Raw genomic sequence first — 24328 nt, forward strand, 5'->3', positions numbered from 1 at the left:
GACCAATGGAATTGAATTGAAGACCTGGATATTAACCCACAAACCTATGAACACCTGATTTTTTTTTCACTTTGCAATTTCAACATTTATTTCTGATACCAAAACTTGGCAACACACAAGGAAAAAAAAGTAATAGAATAGCAAATAAATTTATCTTGCATACCACTCAGTCAAGAGGATGTGGCTCTCTAGATAGCTGGGTTCTGAAGGAATCTGAGGCTTCAGGCTTACTCAGAGGGAAAACTATTGCAAATGATGAGCAGGATTGGACATTTTACTCAACCCAGAAGAAGCCAATGGCACTGAATTTGGCGGCGAAGTTGGCAGTAGCTGTACCACTGGGGATGATAATGTGGCCAGTAAAGGCCTGAGGAAATCTGGAGCGGGCATTCTGGTGGTATCGGGCCCAGAAGGTAAAGGGGATTCTGGACCAAGGATCTCCAAAATCTCCTTCCTCATCCCAGGTCAGCAGCTCAAACTCGATGTCATCCCAGCTCCAGGGCCCAGACACAGCCTCATCTCCAATTCCCATGCGGGTTCATGCTTCAGCGCAGGCCTCTGCCTCAGCAGCAGCAGCATCCAGAGCATCCAATGCTTCATCTGCAGCTTCCATGAACTGTGCGGTCCAGTCACGCGGGTCTCTCTTCTGAACCTCTGCAATGAATCTCAGCACTTTCATCTTGCTAGTCTCATGGTAGGAACGGAGGCCCCAGAGGAACTCATACTCAGGAGGGTTGAGGTTGGGCACTTGTCTGTAGTCCAGGTATTTTTGCTTTACGAACTCGTAAGTAAGAAGTTTTCTTGGATCACCAAGGAGGGGGTGTCTGACCCCAGGACGCAGTCCCATCTTGCGCAGTGCATCCCAAAGGACAGCCTCACTTGCACGGTTGCCATTCATGAAGATAATGCCCAGAATCACCAAGAGGAGACCAAGCTTGGGTGTATCTTTGGACGTTCCCAGTATGCCAGCCAGGGACTCAGGAGTACTGATGGGAATATACAGGTGCTCTTCGTCAATTTCCTTCAGCTGAATTCCAAACTTCCTCTCCAGGACAAAGCAGGCGCGTTTGATGATTTCTGGATAAACATCAGTGTATTCTCGGATGATATCCCTCAGTATTTCTGAGCGCTTGATGAGCACCTTCGTGTAGTCTTTAAGCATCAGGTACTTGACCAACTTATTTGCTCTTTCCTGAAGAAGGGCCACATCTCGGGGCTGTGGTGCACCCTGGTTCTGTGAGGCACGAGAGTTGGGGGAGGATCTCAGATTGGGCGAGGGTCGTAAATTCTGCCAGTCAGGTGGAATTGGCCAGTCGGCAGGGATCCAGTCAGGTGGATAAGGCCAATCAGTGGGAACTGCCCAGTCAGGAGACAGTGACCAGTCATGGGGTAACTGCCAATCTGGAGGGCCTTGCCAATCTTGAGGGTTCTGCCAGCTGGGTGGGAGCCTGCCAGGTGGGTGGGGACTGCCATCCAGTTGTATTCTGCCAGACCATTGGGTTTAGCCAGACAATTGGACTGGGCCAGACAATGGGATTTGGCCATATCACTGGATTCTGCCAGATCACTGGGTTAGGCCAGATCACTGGATTCTGCCATGCAACTGGGTTCTGCCAAGCTGATGCTGTCTGCCTAGCTGGGGGACTCTGACGTGCTGGTGGGGTCTGCTTGGTTTTCTGGTTTTGCCAGCCTGACAGGTTCTGCAAGCCAGTGGGGTCTGCCACAGCACATTCTGGGGTGTGCCAGGTGGGTTCTGAGTGGTCACTGGAACTGGAGCAGACCTCCAGTTCCCTGAAGCCAGTGAGGCCCGTCTTTGATCCGCACTGCTGTTCTCCTCCACATTCAAGTTGTTAATCTTGCCGGTCTTCTTGCCCTGAATTATAATCCGGGACTCCACATTCTGAGCCTGGGAGCCATCTGCTGAGGTCTGTGCAGCTGCGCCATCAGTTTCAGAGATACCTGGGCTGGTCCCTAAGTCAGCCATCTTGGCCTGGTTTACATTCCGGATCTGGGCATCAGCTGCAGAGACCTTAGTGGTATCATTCCAAGCCTTAGTAGCTGTCTTAGGCTGGTTGTTGGCCATCTCATTGGCACTGGGAGACTGAGAGAAATTGTATGTGGCACTGGGGCCTGCCTTAGTATTCTGGGCTTTAAAGGCCATTTCAGACTTTTTAGCTGCTGATTTGCCTGCGCTTGCTGCCTGGGAAAACTCAGAGGCAGCATTTGGGCCTTTAGCGGTGCCATTCTGTGACTTAAAGGCTGCCTTAGACTGCTTCTTGGGCATTTCCTTGGCATTACGTGCCTGAGAGAAATCATTTGGACCCTTGGTATTCTGAGCTTTAAAGCCTGTCTTAGGCCTAGCAGCAGCTGTTGAAACCTCAGTATCAGCCACCTCATTGGCAGTTGGAGGCTGTGAACTCTGGGGACTAGCATTCTGCCCACTGGCAGCTGCCATGGCCTGGTTGGTGGGTGGAGCCTCGGAGATCTGGATGGCTTCCATCAAGGTCTGCACATGTAAGGCGCGGTCTTCGACAGGGGCCTCAGCCTGGAAGCCGTGGAGGCCTGCACCGCTGTCCGGTTTCTGAGCCACCGGTCTTGTCTTGGTGGCAAGAGCAGAGCCTTGCCTCAGGCTCTAACCCCAGCCCCCTTGCTGCCTTCCTTCTTCATGACTCAGAGAATCAGGACTGCTGGGCTCCGCTCTTGGCAGCCGCACTCCGCACTCTCTCCGTGTCCAGGAGAAAATGCCAGCGCGGCAGCCGAACACCTGATTTTCAACAAAGGAGCTAAAATTATACAATGGAAGAAAGAAATCATCTTTAACAAATGGTGCTGGTATAACTGGATGTCAACCTATAGAAGAATGAAAATAGATCCACATCTATCACCCTGCACAAAACTCAAGTCCAAATGGATTAAAGACCTCAAAATAAATCTGACCACACTGACCCTGATAGAAGAGAAAGTGGGAAGTAGACTGCATCACATGGGCACAGGAGACCACTTCCTACGTATAACCCCAGTAGCACAGAAAATAAGAGCAACAATGAATAAATGGGACCTCCTGAAACTGAGAAGCTTCCGTAATGCAAAGGACACTGTCATTAAGACAAAAAGGCTACCTATTGAATGGGAGAAGATCTTCATCAACCCCGCAACAGACAAAATTCTGATCTCCAAAATACATAAAGAATTCCAGAAACTAGACATTAAAACTCTAATTAACCCAATTAAAAAGTGGGGTACTGAACTGAACAGAGAATTCTCAACAGAAGTTCAAATGGCCAAAAGACACTTAATGTCATGCTCAACCTCCTTAGCGATCAGGGAAATGCAAACCAAAACAACTTTGAGATACCGTCTTACACCTGTCAGAATGGCTAAAATCAAAATCACCAATGATAGCCTTTGCTGGAGAGGTTGTGGAATAAGGTGAACACTCATCCATTGTTGGTGGAAATGCAAACTTATGCAACCACTTTGGAAATCAGTGTGGCGGTTTCTCAGGAAACTGAAAGTCAACCTACCTCAGGACCCAGCAATTCCACTCTTGGGAATATACGTAAGAGATGCCCAACCATACTACAAAACATTTGTTCAACTATGTTCATAGCAGCAGTATTTGTAATAGCCAGAACCTAGAAACAACCTAGGTGCCCCTGAATAGAAGAATGGATAAAGAAGCTGTGGCACGTATGCATTTTAGAGTTCTACTTAGAGGTAAAACCAATGACATCTTAAATGTTGCATGCAAATGGATGGAAATAGAAAACACTATCCTGAGTGAGGTAACCCAGACTCAAAAAGAGAAATATGGTATGTACTCAACCATAAGTGAATTCTAGCCATAAACAAAGGACATTGAGCCTATAGCTCATGATCCTAGAGAAGCTAAATAAGAAGGTGAACCCAAAGAAAAACATATAGTTATTCTCCTGGATATTGGAAGTAGACAAGATCACTGGGCAAAAGTTGGGAGGAGCAGGGTGAAGGTGGGTTGGGGGTAAGGGGAGATGGGGAGAGAGAAGGGAGAAGGGGAGGATTGGGGAGAGCTTGGGGGAATGGAATAGTTGAGATGGAGAGAAGGGTGGATACGGTGCTGGGGTGGGTAGATTCTGTGCATTTGACTGGAGAGATACTGTCTCATCCATCTCCAATTCTCTAGTCTCTTTGGAGAACTTAATAGATTCTCCAACAGTCTGACAACTGACCAGAGTTGACATCACTGGCATTCACAAATGTGGAGGGGCACCCTTAATTAGCCTTGTCTGTAATGTACTCAGTAGGGAAGAATGAGGCATTGATTTCAACTCCTGCTCCTTTAAGAAACATCTATGCCCAAACAACTTTGAGATACCATCTTACACCTGTCAGAATGGCTAAAATCAAAAACACCAATGATAGCCTTTGCTGGAGAGGTTGTGGAGAAAGGGGCACACTCATTCATTGCTGGTGGGAATGCAAACTTGTGCAACCACTTTGGAAATCAGTGTGGCGATTTCTCAGAAAATTTGGGATCAACCTACCCCAAGATCCAGTAATACCACTATTGGGAATATACCCAAGAGATGCCCCATCAAATGACAAAAGTATCTGTTCAACTATGTTCATAGCACCATTGTTTGTAATAGCCAAAACCTGGAAACAACCTAGATGCCCTTCAATAGAGGAATGGATGAAGAAAGTGTGGAATATATACATATTAGAGTACTACTCAGTGGTAAAAAACAATGACTTCTCGAATTTTGCGTGCAAATGGATGGAAATAGAAAAAACTATCCTGAGTGAGGTATCCCAGACCCAAAAAGAGGAACATGGGATGTACTCATTCATAATCGGTTTCTAGCCATAAATAAAGGACATTGAGCATATAATTTGTGATCCTAGAGAAGCTAAATAAGAAAGTGAACCCAAAGAAAATCGTATAGTCATCCGCCTGGAGAGGGGAAGTAGACAAGATTGCAGGGCAAAAACTGGGAACTTGCGGGGGAGGTGGCATGGGGCAAAGGGGAAATGGGATGAGAAACATGAGAAGGGGAGGATGGGAGGAGCTCGGGGGATTGGGATGGTTGGGATATAGGAAGGGTGGATACAGGAGCAGCGAAGTATATATCCTAACTAAGGGAGCCATTTTAGGGTTGGCAAGAGACTTGACTCTAGAGGGGTTCGCAGGTGTCCAGGGAGATGTCCCCAGCTGGTACCTTGGGCAACTGAGGAGAAGGAACCTGAAATGACCCTATCCTATACTGATGAATGTCTTACATATCACCTTAGAACCTTCATCTGGCGATGGATCGAGGTAGAGACAGAGACTCAATTTGGAGCAATGGTCTGAGCTCTTAAGGTCCAAATGAGGAGCAGAAGGAGGGAGAACATGAGCAAAAAAATCAGGACCATGAGGGATGCACCCACCCACTGTGACAGTGGATCTGATTTATTGGGAGCCCACCAAGGCCAGCTCGCCTGGGACTGAATAAGCATGGGTTGAAACTGGACTCTCTGAGCATGGCGGACAATGAAGGCTGATGAGAAGCCAAGGACAATGGCACTAGGCCAGAAATGGCTCCATAGGTAAAATGCTTACCATCAAATCTGATGACCTAAGTTCAATCCCAGGACCCACATAGTAGAGGGAGAAAACCAATTCCTATCTCTAGATGTCACAGATACCTCAATGTCTCCAGGTAAAGGAGCTGTTGATTCTACATGGCACTGCTGTGTAAGCCCTGTCAAGCATCACTCTGATCTGACATTTACACACGAATGACAGAATCAGTTTGTTCATCTCAACAAAAGCTGAACCTTCATCTAGCTATGGATGGAAATAGAGACAGAGGTCCACACTGGAGCACCGGACTGAGCTCCCAAGGTCCTAATGAGGAGCAGAAGGAGGGAGAACATGAACAAGGAAGTCAGGACCACGAGGGGTGCACCCACCCACTGAGACAGTGGGGCCTATCTATTGGGAGCTCACCAAGTCCAGCTGGACTGTGACTGAAAAAGCATGGGATAAAACCGGACTCTCTGAACATGGCGGACAATGAGAACTGACGAGAGGCCAAGGACAATGGCACGGGGTTTTGATCCTACTTCATGTTCTGGCTTTGTGGGAGCCTAGACAGTTTGGATGTTCACCTTCCTAGACCTGGATGGAGGGGGAAGGACCTTGGACTTTCCACAGGGCAGGGAACCCTGACTGCTCCTGGGACTGGAGAGGGAGGAGAAGAGGAGTGGGGGGAGGGGGAGAGGGGCGGGAGGAGGGGAGGGAAATGGGAGGCGGGGAGGAGGCAGAAAATTTTTTTTTCAATAAAAAAAAAAGAAAGAAACATCTATGCTGGCATAGGCTTGGAGCATCACCACTGCGAAGGTGGAGACCTGCTGATTCCTGAGGGTCACAGACCTGCCAGACTACCTGAATGACTGAGCCCTTGTTATATATGACAGACTGAAAGACTATGTCTCCACATACACACACACACACACACACACACACACACACACCAGTGAATATGTCTGAGGAACAAGCAGAGTCTTTTCTGGGGTTTCTACATGCACCTACACCAAAACATTGTTTGTGTACACACAGAGACAACAGCAGACAGAAAGAAGTTCCCTGGGGGAGAGGAAACACACATGCAGCACACAGAGAAAAGGAGAGCTCAGGAAGATCAAACGCCATTCTCTTCTCAGGCTGGGTCTTTTAAGCTTCTGAAGAGTATTCCTCTCCTCACTTGATCTGATCAGTTTGAAGAGAGACAGGATGAGCCATGGGACAAAACTGTTGTGTAAAGTGTCCGGTTCTTGGTTCCAAGGAGCTTACTGAGTGAGTCCATCTGAAGAGGGACTGCTGGCAGGAGAATAAGGCCTAGAAAATCTTTGGAGCCATCAGGCTTTTGTGTCAGTTCAGGGGGCTAAGTGTGAAGCCAGAAGTTTTGGAAATTCACTATCTTTATTACTTAGTCATGGCCACTCTCCCTATCTGTCTCCCGGGGGATCTAACTCCTAGTATCTCAATTCCCCATCCTACCAACTCCTTTTCTTATCCAAATGAAGATCTCTCACACAAGAGTCATATCAGAGACAGCCATAACAGCCCTTGGTCAAGTTTGGAAACCAACTCTTGGAATGTCCTAGCCTTGTCCAGTCCTCCCTCCTCACACTGATTTCTGATTTATGAAGACTTTAATAAACTAGAGTGTAAAGTGCCTTTTACTGGCTTCAGATATAAGTCAGTGTGGTGATCCTGTTTCTCTCTCACTTCATGTGACATCACCTGGTCTTGATTGGTCTCTTGGCTTCCTCCTGAATCCTACACAATTTGGCCAGCTGAAACAGAACACCCTAAGAATCTAAGTTTACAAACCAAAGGTACTAAATTTTATAGTTATAGAGCCTGTTAAGTACAAGTTGGGAATTCAAGAGGATCCAGAGTCTGTTGGGAGTCCACACTGGCTCACAAATGGTATATTCTCACTGTTGACACAGAAAACAAGAGCAGGCGCTCCAATGATATTTCTGTAAGATCACCTACCTAACCATTCAAGATTTTTCCATGTAAATGACTCTGGTTTTAGATGAAGTCTCTGTTGGGCTATATTTCAACACAAGCATTTAAAGGGGAGAGATAGTTAAGACAATACTTCTAGTAACCTTTTCCTTTTTTATATTTATTTATTTATTTATATTAAAAATTTCCACCTCCCCCCTGACTTCCATTCCCTTCCACCTCCCTTTACTCCCCTCCTTCTTCCTCTCTAGTCCAAAGAGCAGTCAGGGTTCCCTGCCCTGTGGGAAGTCCAAAGTCCTACCCTCTCCATCCAAGTCTAGGAAGGTGAGCATCCAAACAGGTTAGGCTCCCACAAAGTCAGTACATGCAGTAGGATCAAAACCCAGTGCCATTGTCCTTGGCTTCTCATCAGCCCTCAATGTCCACAGTGTTCAGAGAGTCCAGTTTTAATCCGTGTTTTTTCAGTCCCAGTCCATCTGACCTCGGTGAGCTCCCATTAGATCAGCCCCACTGTCTCAGGGGGTGGGTGCACCCCTTGCCGTCCTGACTTCCTTGCTCATGTTCTCCCTCCTTCTGCTCCTCATTTTAAAGCAACATGGATTCTAGCCTTAGTCCTCCATTTCTGCTGATTTATTATTTCTCCCCATCATTACTAAAAGACTCATCACTCTATTTCATTGTCAAATATTAATTTAAGCTGTGCTACATTTGTTTATGCTGTGGAGCATTTGTTTAATGATACAAAAATCTGCTGCATTCTTTTATGTTGCATTTGTTTAACTCTGTAATGCTGTGTTACTTTGCCTATCTAATACACCTGATTGGTCTAATAAGAAGCTGGATGGCCAATAGCAAGGCAGGAGTAAGGACAGGCAGAGCCAGCAGGCAGGGAGAATACATAGAAGACTATGTCTTGGAGAATGGAAGGAGGACAAAGAACAAAGAGAGGAGGATGGTAGGGCCCAGGTTCCAGGCAACAGAACCAGTCACAGAGTAGGAGCAAAAGTAAGATATACAGAAGAAGAGAAAGGAAAAATCCCAGAGGCCAAAGGTGGATGGTTTCATTAAAGTTAAGAAAAGGTGGCTAGAAATAATCCAATCTAAGCCCAGGAGGACTTATAAGTAATAATAAGCTTCCATGTGTATTCATTTGGGAGCTGGCTGGTGGACTCCCAAAAGAGTAAAGACTGACAAAACAACCAACTACACTCTTTAACACCATCCAGAGTGTTCTAAGGGATTGTTTACTTAGAGCATTGATTCCAAATCGACCCAGTGCCCCCATACAGCTACATTCTTCTCACCAGCCTCCTAAAAGTACAGCAGACTCTGAACCTCACTGAACACATTTTAGAATCATCCCCATAAGCCTGTCACATCTTTTCCTCTTCATCTTGCTCTTACTTCTTGCATTGTAGGTGATGAATAGAAAGGATAATCACTAGTCGAATGTGAATTTTGTTCATATGGGCCAGACATTCCTTTCATGGGTGGGAAGCTTCTTGGGTTGAGATGGTCCTAGATCATGAGGTGTCTGGGGTGTCACAGATGCCCTGAATTCCTAGGTGTACCAATAACATTGAGAAGAGATCAAACATAGTATCTTTGTGAGATCCCTTAGGTCAATTATTATTACAGCTGGATTTTCCTGTTCTTAAATTTTGAAATCTATCATCCTCTCAAACGCTGCTTAGGTGAGCACTATGGAGATATTGGGGACATGAACTATCATTAAAGAAATGTCCAAGACATAAATATTGTAAATCATTAGTATTTTAATAAATAAAGCTTGCCTGAAGATCAGAGAGTAAAACAGCCACCCTGGTCAGCCTTAAAGACGAGGCAGTAGTGACACACACCTTTAATCCTAGTAGCCACACTAGTTTGCCATAGAAACCACGTAGTAGTAGTGCACGCCTTTAATCTGAGCTTCAGAGAGGAACATAAGATGGCAGGGGACAGCTCTCACACACAATCTCATTCTGATTGCCATTTTGGACTGAGGCAGAGGTAAGACACAATGGCTGGCTGTTTTGCTTTACTGACCTCCAGGTTGAAACCCCTTCCCCAATATCTGTCACTGGGTTTTTATTAATTGTGTTACAGTACATCAATGAAGAATGACCAGTTAGTTGCTTGTATGTGTGTCTTGGGTGTTAGTTTCCTGGCCAGTACAGAATTCCTCCTATCTTGTCATATCCTGGAATAAGGAATGCAGACGGAGCAAACACAGAAGGGATTGATAAAGGAAGAACTCATGGCTTTGTTCCTTAAGCTGATGTTAGTGGAATGAAATAGATTTTGAGAATTTACCATTTTTTATGCTACAGATAAAAAGCTGACAAGTGGGTGTAGCTCAGCTACTACTTAACTGGCTCTCTTAAAAGTCCACACATCTCAGTTCTTATATGCTTTCTAAAACCGAGTTTTCTTTAAAATTATACACAAACACAAAACACATACATGGACATATATAATGGATTTGCTATGTTGATAAACAGAATATAAAAATTTTTAGTATTTATGTTCTGAAAAAATGTAAATATATTTACCTTATCCATTTCTGATTCCAATTTCTTCTAGAACATAGGAATAGCTTGGTGGGGAATTTGTGGATCTCTGTAGCCTTTCTGGTAGGAGGTCATGGTGTTTCTTAAGCCAACAGTAGGTCTAACCTAGAAAATGAGGAAGGTACTGTCTATACTCGTAGTATTTTTAGATCAGTCCTCCTAAGGAAAATTATAACACCACAGACTCACTTCAAAAAATTTATAAGTCACTGGTTGAGAGTATCTCATTTTATATTTTATAATGTAAATAAACATCTAAAAGCTAAATGAGAATAAATTAGAATTCTTATAGCACAGGGTTTTGGGGGTTTTGCTGCCCTTTGCTGTTTGTTGTTCCTCTCAGAAATTTTGTGAATCAAAATGTAGTAGTCACCTTGTCAAGAAAAGCAGCACAAGCAGTGGCTTTATTTGGGTCCAGAAAGAAACTGTCCGTCACAGCAATTTGGCCGAAATTCTGTGAGATTTCGGTGCTGATGAGATTTAAAGGCTCAGTCTGAGATAAGAACTCTGGAGGGAACAAGCGCCATTTCATAGCTGTGATGGGAGATGGCCCACATGTCCTCTCATCCCACCCAAACTACACCCTGTGTTTCTCTCATAACACTACAAACAGGAATCTAAAAATAGCAATACAATAAAACAAAATAAGATACAGTACAAACCAAGAAACCGAAACATGTAAGAAGAAAAAGTAGAAGAAACACATGTCGATGCAGTCACTCACACACAGCCCTGGGACTCCATCTGACCCTGACCCATGCAGGCCCTTTGTTTGATGCCACAGTCTCTTTGGGTTCGTATCTCCACTGATTCTGCTGTGTACGGAAGACACTGTTGCTTTCCAGTGTCCTCCATCCTCTCTGGCTCTTACACTCATTCTGCCTCCTCTTCTGCAGGTTTTCTAAGGCCTGAGGGGAGAGATTTGATGGAGACATCCCATTTAGGACTAAGTGTTCAATGTCTCTAATTATCTGCAAATTGTCTGACTGTGGGTCTCTTTATTGTTTCCATCACTACAGAAGAAAGCTTGTGACAACCGAGCAAGACACTGATCTATAAGATAACAGAATGCCATTAGGAGTATTTTTGTTACTATTTTCCATTGGCAGAACAGTAGTATTTTCTTTTCCCAGGTCCCAGGGCTAACCAGTCTAAGGTTCTTAGCCCCAAGCAATGTCAGGGATGGTTCATCTCATGGATTGGGCCTTAAATCCAATCAGATTGGTTGGTTATTCCCACAAGCTTTGTGTCACTATTACCCTAGTGCATCTTGAAGGAAGGATAGGGATATGGTTAGGGTTAGGCATACTATTAGGGTTTGGTTTAGAATTAGGGCTATGGTTAAGAGCATTAATGGCTTAGGGATATTTCAGAGTCAGAGATTTTAAGACAGCATGAGACCATATGTGTATGAGCATGATGTGGGTAAGTACAATAGCACATTTGAGTGTCATGATGTGTGTGTTTATATGCCTGTATTTTTCATGCCTATAATAGGAGTATGACTTGATGTACAAGGATTTGAGTATAGAATGGTGTTTCTCTTGGTATGTGCTTGGTGGTATAATGGAATGGTGTGTGTGTGTGCGCGCACATGTGCCTGTGTGTGTGTGTGTGTGAGTGAAATAGTGCACAGAAGTGACAGTGTACAATGGACAAGTGCATAAGTATGCTGAGTGAAAGTGTCAATGCAGTAGCTGTGCAAAATGTAAGGAGTTTGTGACCCCATGCAAGAATGTGTGTTTATGAGCCCAGAATGAAGTATGAATGTGTGACTGCTTGAGGGAAGAGTATGCATGTGTGGCTGAGTTCACACAAGCATCAGTGGCAGTACGTATATTGAGTGTGTGTTTTGTAGTGTGAAAGTGTTTAGCATCATGACTAATTCATATTGTGTTGCAGTGATAGACATCAATACCAAAGCAACATGGAAAGGAAGTGTTTGTTTCAGCTCACAGGTTAATCCGCCAGTGAGGGAAACCAAGGGAGGAACACAAAGCAGGACCTGGAAGCAGAAACCATGGAGTAAAGGAGATCACTGGCTTGCTTCTTTTGGCTCGCTTCTCCTGGTGTGCTCAGCTACCTTTCTTACATAGAACAGGCCCATGTGCCTAAGAACAGCACCGTGCACAGTGGGTTGGTCCCTCCTTCCCTGACAGTAACTAAGAAAATGCCTCACAGATGTGCCCACAGTCCAAACTGACAGAGACAGCTCCTCCATTGAGATTTCTTTTTTCAGTTAATGTCTAGGTTTGCATTAAGCTGACAAAACTAACTAGCACAGAGTGTGTAAGTATGTGCAATAATGTATGAAGAATGTGTAAAGGTAGGACTGTGATTGTGTGTATACATGGCAATGTTACATGTCTGTAGTCATGTCTGTGTCAAATGATTAAAGGCACACACCATTCTATTATACTTTCAAGCACATACCCAGAAACCACAATCCTACACTCAAACCCATGTACACTAAATCATACTCTTACAGGCACGAACAAGACAGTATGTTCATTTATATGTGATGGGGTGTGAGCAATCAATATTGTGAGAATATAATTCCATGAAAAATGGGAATAATTGTGAGTATATGATGTGTAAGTTATGTGAGCCTATGAGAGTAGAACAGTGTGTATTTCTAAGGAAGAAAGAATGTGGAAAGATGGGAGCCTTAGCTAAGATCTCCATTCCTGTGATAAAATTCATGACCAAAATCAACTTGGGGAGGAAAGGGTTTACTTTAACTTGTAGGTTATGCTCCATCTTCTGGGGAAGTCAGGGATGGACTCAAGGTAGGAGTACAGAGGCAGGAACTGATTCATAGCCCATGAGAAGTGCTACTTACTGGCTTGTTTCCCATGGCTTGCTCAACCTGGTCTATTATGCCATCCAGGACCAACTGTCCAGGTTTGGTACTGCCCATAGTCAGCTGGGCACTCTTGGCATTAATCATCAATGAAAAAATGTACTACAGGTTTGGCCATAGGCCAATATGACTAAGGTATTTCCCCTTCCCAAATGTTCTACCTTATGTCATCTTGACAAAACACTAGCCAACTCCAAAAGTGTGTGTGTGTGTGTGTGTGATTATCTGTGGGCATGTTAATGTATTTGAAAAAGTGTGTAAATGTTTGAGTGTCTAAGTGTGTCTTTAGAACACTCTATTAACCTCCCTCAGCTCATTCAATCTCACCCTCTGGTATCTTCTGGAGTTCAGGCCATGTGTGATTAGGGCAGAATTGTATGCAAATGGCCAGGTAGAGTGACTCCTGGGAAAGTCCAATGAACCTTCCTTGCCCTTACTTCTATGAAGGATTAGAGCCATCTGCGGGCTGAGGAGATACACTCTTACAAACAGTCACAGCTGATCTCATAGAGATAACAGCACTTATGCTAGGATAGTGCTGCACAACATCGGGATTCACCTCCTGTTAGTAGTATTAGGGGCTTTGAGCAATAGGAGCTGGATCCTGGAGCCACCACCTCCACCCATGCAAGCCCATCAGCCCCATGAGAAACTGAAGAGACAGGACCTACAGGTACATCATGGCCATAGCTCTGCAAAAATCCTGAGGAAATGTTATGGAATTCTGAAAGCAAGCATCTGGATGTTCTGCCCTGGGAAGCAGGTGCTGGACCAGATAGATGCACATGCATCCTGTAATGTCTGTTCCTGGAGCCAAACTCATTCCCCACGACCTGCCCTGGCTCTTCACAGTCACCAGCAGCTTCCTGCACTATGATCCTCATTTGTGACAGATGCCACATTCAACATGGAAAGCCATGTCTGCAGCCTGGAGGGCCAGAACTGCAAATTCACCCCAGGGTTTAGTCCTGAGGTCTGGACCCTGGTGACTGGCCAGAGGTTCACCAAGTGTAGGTGGTGAGAAGCAAGGAGGACAAGCAGATCCAGGATATCTGTGCCCAGTGCAGGGAAGAAAGAAGACAGGCTGAGTACTGAATAGATGCTCTAAACTCTCAGCAATGGACAATGTTTTCTAAGAATGGAGACTCTTCATCCCATATATCTATTTTTACTGAAAATAATTTTTATACCCTATAATCCAGTCCTGGTTTCTCCTCTCTCATCTTCTCCCTGATCCTCTCCATTTACCTGCCTATTCAATCCAACCCCCCCCCACACACACACAAAGAGTCATATTGGAAAAAAAATCTAACCAAATTAAACAAAACAAACCAACAATAAAAATAAAGCATAGAAACATACACAAAGAGACACACACAAAACCCATGAAAACACATACATGGAAACATCATATATAAGCAAAGGACCTGCAAGGCTAAAAATGCCCAAACAAAGCATTATGGGAGAAATCATCTCCCAGAGTGCCTCTGCACAAATCCAAAATGCCCCTCCTGGTTCTCTACCTTCTGCACGGGCATTCCTGGACTACATCCTCAGGTCCACTCTGCACGGGTGGCAGTGACGCTTGTCTCATGGTGGCGGGTCAGACATTTACCATTCTTATCACACAAGCCAAGCTGACTTGCTGAGTTCATCTCTGATCATTGTGTGTGTCCACCCATCTGCAAAAACAGGTGCCACTATCAGCCAGCCACACTACCTGGGAATGGCAACATTAAACTGTGTCATTATGCCACGCCCCCTGCCTACTGGGAAAAAACCGCCAGGGAAATGCACATGTTTAATACAAAACCCCATTAAGTATGGAACCAAGAGCAGTTGGCCACAATGGCATGTGCGTGCAATGATGAGGTCAGCTCCCCTTTAGGCCTAAATTTATGCATCCCAGGGCCAAGGAATGTGTCTGCGCATGAAAGCAAAAGTTGTTTAGTGACCCTCGGCAGAAGAGATAATTACATGCAATCCTGAAACCCCTCACCCAACAGGCATTTACTAAAACCCAGTATGCCAGGCACGGTTCTCTGGGTGCCACTTTCACCATACTATCCCTACGCCTATCACACTGCCCTGTGCACACTAAGCGCTCAGTACCAGCCAATTGATCAACTATAAACCGTCCTTCTGGACCCCGCCAGAAGCTGTCTGTGTGGGACCTGCAGGGACCCTGCATGGAAACAGGTGAACAGTAGGAGGCGCTGTGCAGCTTGGGCCCATTGCTCACCTTTTTTCAAGCTGCAGGAACTGTGGCAGTCTGTGAGGTTGGACTCTGTCTGGACCACCACAGGACTGGAGTCAGAGACACTGCAGAAGCGGGCCCTTTACCCGAAGAAGGTGCTGGGAACAGAGGAGCTGTGCAAGGCTGCAATGGCTGCTGGTGCTGTCTTCGACCCCATGTGTTCAAGAGAGAAGTCGAGGGTCAGGGTTTGAGCTCACACTACTTGCAGATAAGCCTGCTTCAGGACCCCTCTGGCCCCCATCTGCTGTTCTGAAAACTCCTGCGTGCCTGTATGGGATTTCAGCTTGGTGGCCTAGCTGGCCCAGCTCATGGAGGCTCTCATGTTTCACTAAGCTTGGCCTATGTTTCCCCAGGATCATGGTGGTCTTGCTGAGTCTGATGTGGCTCCGCTCCACGTCTTCCAGATGCTGAAGGCCATGTGTGCTGAACAGTTACTGGTGAGGATTCCCATCAGGAATTGGACGTTAGAGGTGTGTCTAGTACTTCCGGTCGGAGGGTGGCCGGGATGGGGGAGGGGTGAAGAGCTCTGAATGGCTCAGCCTGTCTTTGGGTTTCCTCCCTGGGTCTGCAGACCAATTCAACTTCCAGGGACCTTAGTTGGCTCTACCATTGGGATCACACTGCTGGATAACAGAGTGGTCCACGCAGTCGATGGTCCTTCTGTCTGACTCCTTCCCACCTCTTCACCATGCCTCCATTTCCACAGGAACTGGAATAAGTGTGGCTTTGGTCTCCATCTACCTGACAATAACAGCCTCAGGGAAGCACTCAGAGAAAAGGGCATTACCACTCTTGGACATATATCCAAAGATATATGCTCAAACATACTACAGACATTTGTTCATCTATGTTCATATCAGCAGTATGTATAATAGCCAAAACATGGAAAACGCCTAGAAGCCCCTCAACCAAAATGGAGTACTACACAGTGATAAAAAACAAAACAAAAACAATGACATCTGGAAATTTGGATGCAAATGGATTGAACTAGAAAAAAATCCTGAGTGAGGTAACACAGACTTTATTCAAGGTAATCATGGTATGTACTACCTCATAAGTGGATATAAGATGTAAGATAACCAGCGTGTAGTCCATGGCCCCAGAGAGGTTACGTAACAAGGCGAACCTTAAGAGAAACATACATAGATCACCCTGGGAAGGAGAAATAGACAAGATCGCTTGAGAAAATTGGGAACGTGGGAGTGAAGGAGAAGGGAGGGCACGAGTGCGGGGAGGAAGAAAGAAGGGGAGCAAGAAGGAGAATATGAAGAAACAAAATGGTTGAGATGGGGAAAGGACAGGGAGGGAGAGCAAGGAAAGAGATATCTTGATTGATGGAGCCATTATGGGACAGGCAAGAAAGCTGGCACTAGGGAAATTCCCAGGAATTCAAAAGACAGCTAAGACCCTAAGCAGTATTGGAGACTGCCTGAACTAGCCTCGCCCTGTAGTCAGATTGATAACTATTTTAAATGACACCATAAAACCTTAATCCAGCAACTGATGGAAGCAGAGTCAGAGAGCCACAACTGAGCACTGGGCAGAGCTCCTGAAGTCCAGTCAAATAATGGAAAGAGTGAGAATATGAGCAAAGAGGTGAAGATGGTGGGGATACCCACTAAAACAGTTTACCTGAGATATAGGAGCTCACCATCTCTGCAGGACATGGAAGGAACCAGCATAAAACCAACTAGGACCTTAGAATGTGGATGACAGTTATATGGCTTGGGCAGACTGGAGGGGGGCACTGACTCTGTCAGCAGGATTTATCCCTACTGTTTGTACTGGCTTTTTAGAACCTGTTCTCTTTGGAGGAATACCTTGCTCAGCCTCGATATAGTAGGGAGGACCTTGGTCTTTCCTCAAATTAATGTGCCTTACTCTCTCTGAGGAGTGGATGGGGTGGGGTGTGGGAAAGAGAAGGGTATGGTAGGAAGGGAGGGAGTGAGAACTGGTTTTGGTATGTAAAATGAAAAAAGATAGTTTTTAAATTAAAAAGTACAAAACGTTTTCTTGATTAACTATTTTCTTGATTGGCATGTACTGTCCAACTTTATCTCCTTTCATTTATTCTAGTTTAAAATACTTTTTTTCTCAGATACGAGGCTAGCAATGCTGATTGCATCCTGGTCCTATTTGCTTGGAATATTTTTTCATCCTTTCACTTTGAGAAGGTGTTTTTCCTTTAGATCTGAGTTTCTTTTAGGCAACAGAATGATATATTTTGTTTCTTAATCCATTCAACTAGCCTATATCTCTTGATTAAGAATTCAAGGCCACTAATATTTAAAGCTATTATTGAAAATTGTGTGCTGATTTCAGGCATTTTTTGTAGCTTGTGTGCCTAGACAGTTTTTGTTTCTGCAGTTTTGCTTTGATTTCTTTCCACAGTCTCTTACACCAAATTATTGCTTCCAGCATTCTCTACAGGGCTGGCTTGTTGCACATGAATTCATTTAATCGTTTGTATCATAGAAGTGTCTCCTATTGACATCAACTATGGTAGGTAGTTTTGCTGGGCATAGGAGTCTAGGTTGGCATTGTGTTTTAGAATTTGAAGTACACTGCTTCAGGCTCTTCTGGCTTCCAAAGATTTATGTGAGAAATCAGTTGGTTTTCTGATGAGCTCTTTCTTTTACTTGTGGCTTGTGTTTTTTCTCCTGTAGTTTTCAATATTCTTTTTATGTTATATATATTTAGTGTTATGCATATAGTACAACTTGGGGAGTTTCTTATTTTCATCTTGTCTATTTGGTATTCTGTGTACGGGCATGTCTTTCTTTAATTCGGGAAAGTTTTCTTCCATATTTTTTTTGATCTGGTCTATGCCATTGACTGGACTACTCCCTTAGCAATGCTTATAATTTAAGTATTTTATATTTTCATAACGCCCCAAAATTCCTACATACTCCTTTCTAGTATTTGAATTTTTTCATATTTACTTGTGTGGCCTAATTCCTCTACTTTGTAACATGGTGTTCTATCCTCTACTTGTAAGGTGTTTCCTGGAGTTCTGTTACTGGGACATTGAGTTTTCCATTCCATCTTCATTTCAGACTTAGCTCTCTTCACTGTTTGGTTTTCAAATCCTGGATTGCCTTTTTTTTTCTTTCAGCCTTATATTTGTGTTTTCCTGGATATCAGTTGGGCATTTATTCTCTTTAATTCATTCTCTTATTTGTGTCTTTTAAAAATTTATTTATTAATTTGATTTAGTTTATGATAGTACTTTGAAAGATCTGTGTCCTGGGGTTTTAACTACATAATTCTCACTGCAGACCATTTCTAGAGGACAGGTGGGTTTGGGGGCAGAGACATCCTGTTTTGACCTTTCATATTGTTTGTGTTTTGTGAAGAGATTGAGTTATGTGTACTTTTTGTTGTTTGTGTGTCTGATATGGACACAGCAAGCTGGGGCAGGAGCAGGGCTCCTCAGAATGTCCTGGGGTGTGGGGTATGGTACTGTGGTTCTGTCTGAAGATTGTGTTTAGGGCAGGATTATGACTGTGAACTCATAAGCTGGGCTAAACTTCAGACCAGGGTCAGCGTGGAGGCAGGGTATGATATGGGGCATGACATGATGAGATCTGTAAGACAACAGTAGAAATACATAGTTCATTTCTAACAAATATTAAACCACCTTTCTGATATTATGGGCAGAGTATTAATGGTAGTTACGAAGGCATAACTTTTTTTAGGGTAAAAATTAACTAAGTCCATGGTATTTGGTCAGTTGATGAATTTTCGCTAGAGATAAATTTAATTTAGAATCTGCACTCCATGATACAAAATCCAATTAAACTGCCTGTGTATTATTTTTATATTTACATAATTAATTTTAATCAATTTTGGATTTCTAAGTACCCATTCATAGTATTTGGTTATTTTATCTCTATGTGTATGGTTCTATTTATCTTTATATTCACCATTTAGGAAGACAGATAAAGAGAGAAAGGAGATCACCACAGAAAGTTTGTATATAATTTAATATGAATCAATAATAACTTATACATATAAACACAATAATTCATTTGGATTTTATATGTATATATGTATAATCATATTTTGAAATAGTTCTTCTGTCATTTTTATTTTGAACCTTCATGGTTCTTATAGAGCTTATTGAGAAATAATTTTTGTACCTGTCTTGTACAAGCTTGAACTTACATTTTCTGATCCTGGTAGTGGTGCAGACACACTTGTTGTCTGTTGTCTTTTCAGTTTATGAAAACAGTATGATATGTTGTTAGGTTTCTGGTTTCTCTCAGTTCCCTTCTCATTTTAAGGATATCATGAAGATGCAAGTTCACAGTTAGTGTTTTTATATGATGCACTAGCAGTTACTCACATCATCACTTTACATCCTGTAAGGGCTGAGGGTCTTGTTTCATCTCCTAACACAGGATTGACAGAGTTCAAGTTTTCTATATTTGAGTGTGATCAGTGCTGGTTGCCTTGTGGTTGAACTTGTTTTCCCAGCATGTTGGAAATCATCTACCTGATTTAATTCATGTTCTCAGAGCACTTTTCTATGCATGCTTAATTTGTACAACAGCACCTTGTCCTCTGTGGAGCCTCCCAAGGCACAGAATAGGTGCAGAGGCTCCCAGGAACTTCCCAAAGATCGCTGGGTGTCTGACACAGCGTCACTTTTTCGTCAGAGACAGACTCTTAGCTGTAATTAGCTCCAGTGGATGAGACTGGGATTATCCAGAGTACCAGACAGATGTGGCTGGGAAAATGAGTTCCCACAGGGAAGAGGTGACAGCCCAGCTGGTCCTTCTATGTTGTCTTTTTACAAACTGGGGAAACTGAGTTTTCCCATTGGTAGCGCCCCCTTCTACATTCCCAGGCCAGGGCTGCCCTGGTGAAGAGCAGGACTTGACTAGCAGGGCAGTGGGAGAGGAGTGGATGGTGCACCCTCTATATAACCCTATCTGGGGCCTCCCTTCACTTCATTCACAGAAAATTCTCAGGCTGCCTTGTGCTTATTTCTCTACTTCATTTGCAGTAAGTGCTTAAGGCTGAAGACCTGGGGGAGAGCCTGGGGCACTAGGATGGTTTCTACTAAAACAACAGAGCTGTATCTGTCCAGGACATTGTCTGTGTGCTCACTGAATCCTAGTAAGTAGCATACATGAAAAGAACAACTTCACAAAAAATTATAACACATATATCTGTAGTTTTGATAAGGGCTTTTGTTTTTTATATCTTTCTGAAATATTAGATTGGATTTATATCTTGGCTTTTTAAGGATACCTTCACGATTTGTTGTAGGACAATTAATAAAAACCCAGAGACAGATATTGGGGTTCAATCTAAAGGTCAGCAAAGTAAAACTGTCAGCTTCTGGCTGTTACCTCTACCTCAGTCCAAAATTAGGATTGTCGTTTTGGACTGAGGTGGAAGTAAGTGTCAGTGGCTGACTGTTTTGCTTTTCTGACATTCAGGTTGAACCCCAGTATCAGTCTCTGAGTTTTTATTAGTCGTGCTACAGTTTATCTTTTTGTTTGTATCCATGCCTGTTCAGGCATCAGACAGGGGCTCGACCTTATCACCATCCATGAAAGGGTTTGACATCATCAGTAAATGCAGCATATTCATTATCTTGTCTGCATTGCCTTTATAGCTTGGATCTTGACCTTGGAAAAGTCATTCAAGTCACCTAGCTTCAATTATCTCCTCACATCAGAGAGATTATAAAAGGATATGATAAAAATATGATCAATTGGGCAGTTAATGAGGCCATGTTTCAGGAATCTTTGAACTTTTAGATGAAAAATGGTTCATGGTCACGTGTACGTTAAAGTTACGTACACATCTACAATCAGAGAGAGGATATGAAACTAATATTTTTCTAGGCCAAAAAATGCAGGGAGAGATAAAATAATTTTATCACAAAATTTGATTATGTCATAAGGAAAGTACCTTGAATTTTCTAGTTTGACACTATACTTTGGCAAAATCTACTGTATGCAATCATACAAAGGAGAATTCTACCATATATAGTAAGAAGGGAAAATCATGCCTGCCACTACCAATTGATCACTTAATTTTTTACATAAATTTTATTTGATATGTGTGGATGTTTGCCTTCATGCATATCTACACAATGCTCACATAATTCTGAAGAGATTTCTGAATCTCTTGGAACTGCATTTAAAGATGGCTATGAACCATATAAATGCTAAAAATTGAATCAGGTCTTATAGCAAAGGAATAAGGGCTCTTAAATGCTAAGCTATCTTTCCAGCTCCATTATCAATATTTTTCCTAAAGGAATTGACACTATGAAAATACAAGTAATAGCATCTATAATATGAGCAAATTTGTCTCTAAATGTTATAGGGTTAGTCACTGTAACTTTAGATTTTCTATGTAGTACTTGGATATTTGATTATCTCTCTCCCTCTCTCCTTCGCCTTGTTCCCTCCCCCCTCTCTCGTGTGTCTGTCTCTTTCTCTGTCTCTCTCTTTCTCACATACACACACGAAAGAGAGAGAGACAGAGAGAGAAAGAGAGAGAGAGAGAGAGAGAGAGAGAGAGAGAGAGAGAGAGAGAGAGAGAAATCTTTCTGGATCAGCTGGGCTTGCTGAACACTCAACAATCCTGATCCTCCTATCACTGCCTCCCCAGCTCTGCGACCACAAATGTGTGCCACATACTCATTCTTTATATAATGTGGGTTCTGAAGTTCAAAATCAGGTCTACATTCTTTCAAATCCAGCCCTTTTCTGAGACCTATCTTTTCTGCCCTTGAGAAGTGATATTTGTCTGAAGAAGGTGTTTGGTCTTGATCAGACTTAAACCCTCTTCCCTAGGGAACAATCTTTGGAGGACACTCAACAATGGAAAAAGCGGGAAAATCTGGATATCTCCTTGTGGAACTAGACTGGTCAAGGGAGTTCTGAAAGCCATAGATAAGAAGAGTAACATGAGCTTGGTGTCCAGTAATAAAATTATGTATCAAAGCAAAGTCATCATAAGGATGCATAAATATCTTCATTTCATCTCATGCTTCAGGCAGTAACCCTTTAGGATAGTATAGATCCCTGCTCAAAATATGTTAAGTCTTTACTTGGCTTCTGCTATAGTCATGTCTTCTTTCCCAATGAAGATCCACAGCACATTATAGATTGTTATAAAAATATAAACATACCCCTTAGCCCCTGGCTCATTGGGGCATCCAGGAGTTCCTGTGTAGGTGCCAAGAAGTTTCATCGGGACGGGTGAGTGTGTGCTATCCTGGGGCGGACTGTCCAGGTAGAGAGCACAAATACCCCTCCCCCAGCTCCTGCTGCAGGGCTTGCTCTCCTACACACCAGCCCCCACCCCCACCCCCAAACCTGCCTTGTCTGCAAGGTCCTTAGCTGTGGAACAGTTTCCTGCCATTTCACTAAGGCTACCAACCCAGAGCAGTGAGTCCCTGACTAGAGGGCAGGTCTCAAGGTCCCCGCCAGGGAAAGCGGGCCCCTGCTGCTGGGGCTGCAGTCTCTGCTGTGATCTGCTGGACCTGCTCTGCCTGCGCCCTACTTCCCTTAGCCCCTGGCTCATTGGGGCATCCAGGAGTTCCTGTGTAGGTGCCGAGAAGTTTCATCGGGACGGGTGAGTGTGTGCTATCCTGGGGCGGACTGTCCAGGTAGAGAGCACAAACACCCCTCCCCCAGCTCCTGCTGCAGGGCTTGCTCTCCTACACACCCGCCCCCACCCCCACCCCCAAACCTGCCTTGTCTGCAAGGTCCTTAGCTGTGGAACAGTTTCCTGCCATTTCACTAAGGCTACCAACCCAGAGCAGTGAGTCCCTGACCAGAGGGCAGGCCTCAAGGTCCCCGCCAGGGAAAGCGGGCCCTTGCTGCTGGGGCTGCAGTCTCTGCTGTGATCTGCTGGACCTGCTCTGCCTGCGCCCTACTTCCCTTAGTCCCTGGCTCATTGGGGCATCCAGGAGTTCCTGTGTAGGTGCCGAGAAGTTTCATCGGGACGGGTGAGTGTGTGCTATCCTGGGGCGGACTGTCCAGGTAGAGAGCACAAACACCCCTCCCCCAGCTCCTGCTGCAGGGCTTGCTCTCCTACACACCCGCCCCCACCCCCAAACCTGCCTTGTCTGCAAGGTCCTTAGCTGTGGAACAGTTTCCTGCCATTTCACTAAGGCTACCAACCCAGAGCAGTGAGTCCCTGACTAGAGGGCAGGCCTCAAGGTCGCCGCCAGGGAAAGCGGGCCCCTGCTGCTGGGGCTGCAGTCTCTGCTGTGATCTGCTGGACCTGCTCTGCCTGCGCCCTACTTCCATTAGTCCCTGGCTCATTGGGGCATCCAGGAGTTCCTGTGTAGGTGCCAAGAAGTTTCATCGGGACGGGTGAGTGTGTACTATCCTGGGGCGGACGGTCCCGGTAGAGAGCACAAACGCCCCTACACTAAGGCTACCCAACCAGAGCAGCGGGCAGGCCTCAGCAACCCCCGAAAGGGAGCGCAGGCACCTCCAGCTTGTACTGCAGTGTCGCCTGTGTTCTACTGGACCCCGCCCGACCCCTTGCATTCGGCCTTCTTTACGCGGGTCATTGGAATACCACGCATCCATGTTTTGGTGTTGAGGAGTTCACCTGGAAGGGAACGGTTCCTGCCCCTACATTGAGGAGATACACCTAGAGAGTTAGTCACAGCAAAGACTGGTCCAAGACATCAGGCCTCTCCTGGCTCCATTTGAAGGAAAAGATGGGCAGGCGCCAATGCAAGAATTCCCCCAACAACTTGAAAGGCAACGTGACATCACCAGGATCCAGGAATCCCGAAATGAGAAGTCTAAACCCTAATACAGAAGAATTAGAAGAATTCGACTCAAAAGTGAATTTTATGAAAATAATAGAGGACCTTAAACAGGAGGTGAAAAACTGCCACAACCAATTAGAGATTACAAACAAAAAGGTAGAGGAAATGAATAAATATCTCAAAGATACCCAAGAAAACCAAGAGAAACAAGAAAAAGTAATCAAACAGGTAAGGGAAACGGTTCAAGACTTGAAGAACGAAGTGGAAGTAATAAAGAAAACACAAACCGAGGGAAGGATGGAGATGGAAAATTTGAATAAATGAACAGGAACTACAGAGACAAGTACCACCAACAGATTACAAGAGATAGAAG

At 44.3% G+C, this 24328-nt stretch overlaps 1 protein-coding gene across 1 annotated transcript; it reads right to left on the minus strand.

Moving 5' to 3' along the window:
• Positions 1-242: 242 nt before the first annotated feature.
• LOC130865157 (melanoma-associated antigen D1-like) lies at positions 243-12994 on the minus strand. Its single transcript, XM_057756032.1, is given in 4 exon segments — positions 243-1444; positions 1446-1705; positions 1708-2599; positions 12917-12994. Coding segments are annotated over 4 exon segments (2400 nt in total). The 3' UTR covers positions 243-274.
• Between the last annotated feature and the right edge of the window lie 11334 nt (positions 12995-24328).

Source organism: Chionomys nivalis, chromosome 23, assembly GCF_950005125.1.
Source record: "Chionomys nivalis chromosome 23, mChiNiv1.1, whole genome shotgun sequence".
NCBI classification, from domain to species: Eukaryota; Metazoa; Chordata; class Mammalia; order Rodentia; family Cricetidae; genus Chionomys; species Chionomys nivalis.